A 10,276-nucleotide genomic window follows, 5' to 3' on the forward strand; every position below is an offset into this window, starting at 1 on the left:
AAGACAGCGTGGGAATCCCCTTTCAAGAGGAAGCAACGGTGCAGCTTTAAGAGAAAGGGAAGGGAGGAAGAGGGCGCTGACTCAGATCCTCTTACCATTGGATGCTGCCGGGGATCCCACCCCAGGGATTGGCTTCGACAGAGTCCGCCTCCTCTTGTGATTGGCTCAACCAGACAAATATAAGGGCACTGTGCCGCTCTCCTGCTCAGTTGGAGGGAGGCAGGGAATTCAGCTGAGCTGGTGTGCTGGGGCACACCTGGCGCAACCCGCTCCTTTCTGAATCCCGAGTCCAAGTCTCTCGGAGGCTGCAATTATGAAGGAGAGACGGGCACCCCAGCCAGTGGTGGTCAGATGTAAGCTCGTGCTGGTGGGAGATGTGCAGTGTGGGAAGACAGCGATGTTACAGGTGCTAGCGAAGGATTGCTACCCGGAGGTGAGCTGCCCGTCGCCCAGCCTTTCTCCCTGCTCGCCCACCCGGGGTCGATTCCCACCTGCCCAGGAGAGCCGGCTTCCCCACCCCCAGCCTGCCCCACCCTCAGCTGCTCTCTGGCTGGAGGATTGCCCTGCCTTGGCTTCCCCTGAGACCTGTCCCACTTCTGCCGCCCCGCCGGCTCCTCTTCACCTCTTCACCTATTACATCCCCTCTTTTCTTTCGTCCCTGGAGGCACTGGAGAGTCTGGGGTTTCTTCTTAGGTAATACCTGCCCACACCCTCACTGGCTCCTCAAAGGTTCCATGAGTATGGCTGCAGGCAGAATTCTGTTGCCCTTTTTTGCTGTTCACCTGGGCCAAAAGGCTTGAGGGGAGAATATTGAGGTCAGAATTGGCTGGTTCTGAAATTGGGAGAGAAATCTGGGGATGGGAGGAGTGTGTGTGTGTGTGTGTGTGTGTGTGTGTGTGTAACCATCTAGGATATGGGGAGGGGGCTTGCCCCTGGCTGGGGAAGGAGGCTGTGGTCATCCCTTGTATAGACCCAAGTGCCTGTGCCTCTATAGTCCTTTTTCTTCTGTCCCATGTGTTCCATCCTGCCCCATGTATCCCCTCCTTTGGCTCCTTATCCCCTGACACTTTAGTGTCTCAGAGGGTGGTGAGTGGCTTCTCCTGTAACCAGCACTAATTGGAGGGCTTCCTCCAATTAGTGAATGCTTCCTCTCTTCTCACAGACCTATGTGCCTACTGTGTTTGAGAATTACACAGCTTGTTTGGAGACAGAGGAACAGAGAGTGGAGCTTAGTCTCTGGGATACATCAGGTAAGGCTATGGTCCCAAATGTCCCTTTCCCACTTCCACTGGTAGTCTGCTGTATGTCTTTTAAAAATTATTTTCCCATTTGGTGGGGAGGAGAATAGGGAGCTGAAAATTCCTTGATTGGGAGTGGGGGCCATTGGTATCCATTGGGGGAGTGGATACAGCCCAGAAAACGCCAAGTTCTCTGGGTCTAGTTCTATCTTTCAGAGGCTGGGATGGTGAGGTGAAGTGGCCCATGAATACTCCTGGGGGTAGCAGGCAGGGCTTCTCCATTTCCACTCCCGGCTGCCCAACATACACACACACACACACACACACACACACACACATACACACACACACACACACACACACACACACGCACGCAGAAACACACACACACCCCTACACTGCCCATCCTTGCACACAGCCTTTAGTTCCCCAGAGCAAAGTTGAATCAGTCAGGAGGCAGTTCTGCTGGAGGATGTTGGTGGGGCAGGGAGACAAGCCTGCTTTGGGGTGAATATTGCCCAGACTCAGTTTTCTCTCTTGCATTCCATCTTGGGCCACTGCTCAGCCTGCCGCATCTCAGCTCCACTCGTCACACTGCTGCAGCTTGGGGGATGAAGCGATGCATCATCGATGTTTTGGAGGGTGGGGGAGATGGCTTAATCTAGGGCATGGTCATGTTGTGAATAGTGGTCTTCAGGGTGAAGGCTCTGACTATTTAACCTGTTCTGGGGTGAAGTAGAAAATGCTCTGTCTTTTGAAAATGGGAAACAATGTTTTCCCAGGCTCTCAACCCCAATCCTTTAGTGTTGGGCTATCCTTTGCTTTGATTCTGAATCCTTCTCATTTTCTCTTTACCCCCAATATTTTTTTTAATAGACTGGCTCACAGTCAAAATAAGGAGTAGAATTCAGCAAAGAAAGAAAATAAAATCCACTCCGATGCATATTCAGGCTGAGTTTAAAGAGGAACTATAAATCACTAGGGGTTTCCTATTATCTGTAAAAAGAATGCCGCCCTACTCCTCCAAAAGCTGTTGTTCTCATGCTCCAATTTTGAGGTCTGAAAAGATTGGAGGTGGGAAGATGGGTATAAAGAAAATGAGACTCTCTTTTCCCAAACAAAAATTCCTCAAGCTGGTATGCTTTCCTCGGTTGCAGTGCCAGGGGCAGGGAGGCAGGGTTTGGGTTATCCTGGTCTGTGCTACGCTGGCCTGAATCGGACTGGAATGCAGCTTGGCTGCATGATGTATGGTTTTTATTCTGCTGTACCCTCTCACCTCCCAGTCTTCTCAGAACCTTGCTGCAGCTCATCTCTTTTCACCACTACCGCCCAAAAACCATCTCTCCCCCTCCCTGCTCCTGCCCCCCCCCAGTCAGACTGCAGCCCTTGAATCCCCATCCAGATAATGGAAAAGCAGCAAATGTGGTCTCTATATCCTGTGTTGCACTCCTGTCCTAGGATTTCTAAAAGGATGAAGGTTATCAGTCATCCTCAGACTCCCTCCTTCAAATGAGGTTTCCATAAGAAAGGCAGGAAGTGGTGTTAATGTGTGGAATGGGGCTTCCACACATTAGGACCAGGGTAACCTGTTCCCATTATTCATTTGCTGGTCTTAGGGGAGGGGGATCGCTTGAGCCAAAATGGAGACCTCCTCCCCTCCCCCTTCCCTGTGCTGCAGTGCTCCCTTTCCTCAGTGCTGCGGTGGTCAGACCCCCACCTCAGAAAGGGACAGGTTGGATTGCTGAAGGAGCAGGCAGCTATCCTAACTCCCCCTTACTTATTTTTTTTAATGACCAACTCCCCCCACCCCAGCTTGGATTTCCCCCCAGTTTCCATGGCGATTGTGGTGCAGGGAGAGGGGCTGCTTGCTATTCTGAGCACGGATTGTCTGGGTTCCAAATCCGCTACTGTTCCTTCCCCAGGGTGGAGGAGGGCAGGCTCAGCTCCTAGCTTTCACCCCTATCACACCCCTGGGTCTGCGTTGCCTACTCCATCCAATGAAGGACCCTTGCTCTAGCCTCTAAGTGCCCAGCTATTAGTGCTGCTGTCTTTGAGAGTGCTTCCCTCTTAGGAGCCAGGGGTTAGAACTTTCCTTTTACCCTTTGCAATATAAGTTGATTTGGGTGGGTGGGGGTGTGGGGTGCTGAATCCTTGATGCTCTCCCCAGTCCAACTCTTAGAGTTCTGACCCCATGGCAAAATAATAGGGCAGCCAGTTATATAACAGGCTGTTTTTTTTTTGTTTTTTTTTTTTTTCCTTCACTGAGGAGACCCTGGGGCAGAGGAAGGGAGCAGGCTGGGCAGCAAGCAGACTCCCAAGGAGAACTTAAACAAACCCTGATGCTCCTGCAAGGGTTGACAGCATCTTTTGGGACTCAGAAAACTAATAGACCTTAAATAAAGCCCACTGTAGGAGATGCACACAGAGTCAAGTTATATTCAATCCCTTTTATTTTGCCCTCTTTCCGTTTTTTAAGACTAAGGAAGATAATAGTCTTACAGAGCCTTCTGGGTTGGGTCCCAAGCTTCCAGGCAGCATGCCTGGGAGATGGGTGGATCCTAAGGGATCAAAAATGGTATTCCCAGAGCCCTTGGGTTAGGGCCTATAGGGAGGGAAAATGCCATGGTTCACTATCAGCCCTTTCTCCCCTATTCCAGGATCTCCCTACTATGACAATGTCCGCCCACTCTGCTACAGCGACTCAGATGCAGTATTACTATGCTTTGACATCAGCCGTCCAGAGACAGTGGACAGTGCACTCAAGAAGGTAAGGAAGATAAACTACAACCTTGAACTCAGCAAGAGTATTAGAACCCTGGGGACCTTGTCTTCTATTTTTATGTACCATACCATCAAGAAACAGGCCAGGAAAGGCAAAGATTTGCCCGAGCCACACCATTAGCTACAACTCTGTGACTAGAACCTAGGTCTCCTTACCCCTCTACTTTCTGACCATTCCACTATCCCATATTGTTTTTCTAGAAGTCCAGCAAGGGGGGGGGTGGTGTTGAAGATTCTGGAAATGAAAGACTGACAGAGAATTTTCTGATGATGTGATTTGAGGGTTGGGGATGGGACATTTTGGAGGTAGATTCTATAGACCCTTGCCCACTAAGACAGGTGGTTCTGAGCTGAAGTGCTGACAGGAAATGCCTGTGTCTGGGTGGCAAGATATGCCTATACTGTGGAGTCCCAGGAAACCTTATGGAACTAGCCTAATTTCCCAGAAGACTCTGTGATTATGTCCTTCCCTTGGGAAGAGATTGGTTGTCTTTCACCGGCTATTCTTGACTTATGAGGCCCTTTGGGTTTTGGGGGGTAGATCCATGTCCTCTCTGTTTGGCAGGGAGTAGGAGGAGACTGGCCCCTGTGTTGTCCTTGGTGACTGGATTATTGAGTGAAGGGACAGGCTCTTGGGTCAGCACTCTGGTGCCACCAAAGGCCTCATGGGCAGAAAGATGATGTAATTAGTGCAGCAGAGATGCTGTGAGTCAGAGGGAGAACTGGGTTGGTGATAATCTGAGTGGTGAGTGTGTGGTGTTGCCAACTAGGCTTCTTCCAGTATCTGTCACTGACTCTCCTTCCTTCCTTCCCTCTTCCTCTTCCCTTCTTCTCACTTGGTGCCTCAGTGGAGGACAGAAATCTTAGATTATTGTCCTAGCACCCGTGTTTTGCTTATTGGCTGCAAGACAGACCTGAGAACAGACCTGAGTACACTAATGGAGCTGTCTCACCAGAAGCAGGCACCTATCTCTTATGAGCAGGTATGTGTATATATGAGTGTTCATGCTGGAGGGTGGGTGGAGAAGGCCACAGGCAGAGGCCTTGATACATGGCCTTTGCTCAAAGTTTCTTGCCATGGCAAGAGGGAATTGGTGTTAGGGACTTTATCTATAGTTACCAAATTAATCACTTGGATGCTGTGTTGAGTACCTACCTGTTTACCCAGATGTATGCTCTAGGTGAGTAGGTAAACAATTTGTGAGGGTTTTTTTTTAAACAATACCTTTATTTTGTTTTATTTATTTTTATGTGGTGCTGAGGATTGAACCCAGTGCCTCACACATGCCAGACGAGGGTGCTATCACTGAGCCACAACCCCAGCCCCATGTGAGGTTTTTTTTTTTTAATTTTTTATTTTTTAGTTGTGGATGGACCTTTATTTAATTTATTTATTTATAGGTGGCACTGAGAATCAGACCCAGTGCCTCACACATGCCAGGTGGGCACTCTACCACTGAGCCACAACTCCAGCCCCCATTGTGGGTTTTTAAGATTGCTTTCTGTAGACCACTTGCAGTGGAATCATTAGAGCTGCCTAACTGAGTGCAGTGGCACAAGCCTGTAATCTCAGCTACTTTGGAGGCTGAGGCAGGAGGATCATTAAGTTCCAGGCCAGCCTGGGCAACTTAGATCTTGTCTCAAAATAAAACTTAAAAAGGGCGGGGAATGAAGCTCAGTGGTGGAGGGCCCCCAAGTTCAATCCCCAGTATCATGCAGGAAAAAAAAATCATTAGAGGTCCTTGTTAGAATCTTGAATTCTTGTCTCCCTACCTGTAAAATCACTTTGGAAGCTGAGTGGGTGGCTCACAGTTGTAATCCCAGCGACTCGGGAGGCGGAGGCAGGAGGATCAAAGCCAGCTTCAGCAATTTAGCAAGGTGCTAAGCAACTCAGTGAGACCCTGTCTCTAATAAAATACAAAATAGGGTTAGGGATGTGGCTCAGTGGTCCAGTGGTACCAAAAAAAAAAAAATCCCTTTGGGAGAAAGACATGAAAATCTACATTTTTAATGAGAATCCTGGATAATTTCTAACACATAGAATCATTTCTTTTAAGCCAGTGTTTCTCATTAGAGTCATCTGGGAGAGCTCTTAAAAATATTAATGCTAGCTGGGCACAGTGCTGCACCCCTGTAATCCCAGTGACTCAGGAGGCTGAGATAAGAAAATCACAAGTTCAAAGCCAGCCTCCGCAATTTAGAGAGACTCTAGCAACTTAGACCATGTCTCAAAATTAAAAATAAATAAATTAATTAAAAGGGCTAGGGATGGAGTTCAGTAGTTAATCATCTCTATGTTCAATCTATGGTATCCCCCAAAATACACACACACACACACACATACATACATAGTAATGCTGGGATTGGGGATATAGGTCAGTGATACAGCATGTGCTTTATATGCATGAGGCCCTGGTTTAGATTCCTAACACCACACAAATAACAAACAAAAACCAAGTGCCTATACCCTATCCCCCCAAATTCTTATTTACTTGGTCTACGATCACTATAGTTTTGAAAGTGTTTCAGGTGATTCTAATGTGCAATCAGGCTTCACTTGCATAAAATAACCGGCTTAGGAGTTAGAGTTGTAGCTCCATGGTAGAATGCTTGCCTAGCACATGTGATACACTGGATCCAATCCTAAGTACCACCAATAAATAAATAAATTAATTAAATAAAGTCATGTGTCCATCTACAACTAAATATATATATGTATATATAAAATAATAATATAAAATATAAATATATATATAATATATATTCTATATATATAAATATATATAAAATAACCCACTTAGGCTGGTGATAGGAGACTGGCAGTGGGGTGCCATCTGGAATAATCCTAGGAGTAGCACTTAGAAGTTCACGGGTTTAACAACCATTTTGGACTACTGTATTAATGACTTCACCCCCTCCCTCAGGGATGTGCAATAGCCAAGCAGCTGGGTGCAGAAATCTATCTGGAAGGCTCAGCTTTCACTTCAGAGAAGAGTGTCCACAGCATCTTTCGGATGGCATCCATGGTGTGTTTGAACAAGCCTAACCCAGTGCCCCCAAAGAGCCCTGTCAGAAGCCTCTCCAAGCGACTACTCCACCTCCCCAGTCGCTCTGAACTCATCTCTTCTACCTTCAAGAAGGAAAAGGCCAAAAGCTGTTCCATTATGTGAAGTGGGAGTTGGGAGGGGGAGATAACCCCCCACTTCCTCCCTTAGGGTGCAGAGGCACGGGGAGAGGGAGGATGAGACAATTTAGGACACTGGACATGAGTTTTCAGATGGCCACTGTGAGGGCTTGGAAGGAGACAGGAATGGTATGAGGATGGAGCCAGGCCTGGCATGAGGACCTGACATTGAGCAAGAACCATCACACCCCAAGCCAGACACTAGGTTTGGAGGGGGCAGCTGCCCCAGTGCCCCTCACTCCAGAGGAAGAAAAGGTGTGGGGGAGTGGGGGGGCATGTTGGCCTCATGGGCTTGGGGGCCTACAGGAGCCTCACCTTCAGCATCATGCCTGTTCCACACAGTGTTTCCATGCAGGCTGGGGGATGGGAGGGGTCCCTGAGCCCTTCTCTTCCCCTCTAAGCAGGTGGCAGAGGAATGGAGAGTGGGGAAGCCAAGAGACAGCTCCCTTGGGAGCTTAGCCCAGGTGCTTTGCAATGAAATCAGAGGGGCAGGGGCTGGTCAGAGCTGATGAGAAGGAAACCTCATCTTTACATAGCCTCATGAAGAGGTGACATCATACATTCACATGCTTCTCACCTAAGTCCCCAGGGTCCAAGGGAGAAGCCCCAGACCCCCTTCTCTTGCAGAGTGTGGGGGTGGTGGTGCTGCAGGGGCAGGGCCGGGTGGGGGTCACCAGACTTTTCCTGCTCTTAGGGCAGTACAGCTGGCATTTGTTTTATAGACTCTTGTCTTTGGAATTGGGGGGAGGGGGGAGTGTTTCAATCTGTTATATGTTCTGTGTTTAAAGAAGAAAACCTATTTATTAATGAAAAATATAACACATATAAACAAGTTGACTCTATTTTATTTGTTGTTTGTTTTCTTGATCATTAATAATCAGGGAAACACTTTTCTGGAGCCTTTCTGTGGGTTGCAGAGTGACTACCTCCATGGTTCCCTAGCACCTAGAACAAAGAATTTCTTAATTTCCCCCATTCCCAGCTTCAATCCCACCCACGTCCTCTTAAGCCAAGAAAGATCTCCTTAGCCCTTAGCCCTTACCCTTTAAATTCTAACACTTTGGACTGGAGAATGCTTTTGTTTTGTTTTTGTAAGGGGGATGGTTGTCCTATTTAGATGGCATCTGGCAGGTACTAGATGACAGTAGCATCCACTTGTTGTCATAGTCAAAACTGTCTCCAGATATTGCTAAATGTCCCCTGCCAAAATTACTTCCAGTTGAGGACTACTGTCCTACAGAATATTGAGGAGAGAGAAAGCAGCTGAGTAGCTGAGTCCCACCCCTAGCAGAAGGTGCAGAGACTGGGCTTGGGTTATAGCTCAGTTGGTAGAGTGCTTGCCTCGAATGCACAAGGCCCTGGGTTCAATCTCCAGTACCCCCCCCCACACACACACAGGTGCACAGACTAAGCCAAGGCAGGTGTAGACTTCTGAGGTGCCACTTTTGAATTCAAGATCAGGTGACCTCTGTCATTGAACTTTCAATTCCAGTTCCTACTGGGTACAGTGGTGCACACATATAATCCCAGTGACTCAGGAGGCTGAGGCAGGAGGATTGTAAGTTTGAGGCCAGCCTTAGCAACTTAGACAAAAAAGAGGTGGAGATGTGGCTCAGTGGTTAAGTGCCCTGCCTCTGGGTTCAATCCTTGGTATCAAACCAAACCAACCAAAACCAAAAATAATTCCAGCTCCTGTTGATTGTAGCTCAGGGGCCTTAACTTTCCTTCTTCTCAATGACAGCTCTTGTTTTCCAAGTTTCATAGTGTAGTGCTAGATTAAAAGTTACTATGTACTTAAATGCTCAGCACATAAGGGATTTACCTACATTATCAAATTTAACCTTATAAATGATCATAGCTAACATTTGCTATGTTTTTGCTGTGGGCTGGGGGCACTTTTGAGTTGTGATTTATTTCTGTGATTACCCTTTGAAGCACTAGTTACTTCATTTTACAGCAAAATCATTCAGGTTCAAAGGGAGTAGTTAATGTGTCAAAGGTAATACAGCTAGAAAGTGATAGAACATGGTTGCAAATCCAGGCAATCTGGTTCTAGATTATGCACTCTTAACTATTCTGCTATCCTATCCCGTGAGACAAGAAGTATTAATTATCCCTTTTTTATAAATGAGAGAGAAAAACAAGAGGTGTCATATAACATGCACAAGGTCATGCTAGCTAGTAAATATTTGAATCAGGATTCAATCTAGGTCTCATTGATAACTATAATCCCATGGACCCCTTACTGTTGTAGCTAAACAAGAAACCACCAATATTCTTTACTAGTTCTTTACTAGACCCTCTTATCTCCATCTCCAGAGATATATATTTGTGATAGAAATAGCAAAGTAAGAAAAAAAAGTATTCTTTTGTGTGTGGGGGGGCACTCTGGATTTACTCTAGGGATGCTTTTCCACTGAGCCACATCCTCAGCCCTTTTTATTTTTAATTTTGAGACATTGCATAGGGCCTTGCTAAATTGCTGAGGCTGACCTTGAACTTTTGATCTTCCTACCTCAGCCTCCCTAGGTCGCTGGGATTACAGGCCTGTGCCATCACAGCTAGCTACAACAAGTATTATTTAAGTTTAAAGTCTTACATGTGTTGTGAGATGTGTACACAAGTACTAGGAGGAATTCTATCACCAAGAACTTGGACAATCTTTGTCACCTCTCTGAGTTTCAATTTCATCATCGTTAAAGATAATGGAGATGGTATTCTGGAAATAGGGAAAAAGCATGGATTCTGAATTTTGAATGTAAATGAATCTGGAGTCGAATTCTGGTGCCATTCTTTTAAATATATGGACTTTGAAAGCATAATCGTCCATCTGGGCTTTAATATTACAAAATATCACCCATATCACACTGTTATAATAAACTAAGTAAAATAAGTATCGAATGTTAAGTGTCCATTACTGAGCTGGGCACTTAGAAGATTCTCAATAAATTCTCAATAAATAGCTCTTAAAGGTTCTAGCTTCCTTGGTCTGATTCTTAGTTGCGGTTCCAGTCTGCGAGTAGAGAGCCCTCTAGTGTTCATTTCGTGTATTACACTCAATAGATAAACTGCG

At 46.6% G+C, this 10,276-nt stretch overlaps 1 protein-coding gene across 1 annotated transcript; it reads left to right on the top strand.

Annotated features, from left to right (window-relative positions):
- Nucleotides 1-228: 228 nt before the first annotated feature.
- Rnd1 (Rho family GTPase 1) lies at nucleotides 229-7,645 on the top strand. The gene is made up of 5 exons (XM_026407082.2): nucleotides 229-433; nucleotides 1,163-1,250; nucleotides 3,896-4,005; nucleotides 4,868-5,002; nucleotides 6,944-7,645. Exons 1-5 carry the CDS (start codon nucleotides 314-316, stop codon nucleotides 7,187-7,189), a joined length of 699 nt encoding a protein of 232 aa, XP_026262867.1. The 5' UTR covers nucleotides 229-313; the 3' UTR covers nucleotides 7,190-7,645.
- Nucleotides 7,646-10,276: the final 2,631 nt, after the last annotated feature.

Source organism: Urocitellus parryii, chromosome 5 (genome assembly GCF_045843805.1).
Source record: "Urocitellus parryii isolate mUroPar1 chromosome 5, mUroPar1.hap1, whole genome shotgun sequence".
NCBI lineage: Eukaryota > Metazoa > Chordata > Mammalia > Rodentia > Sciuridae > Urocitellus > Urocitellus parryii.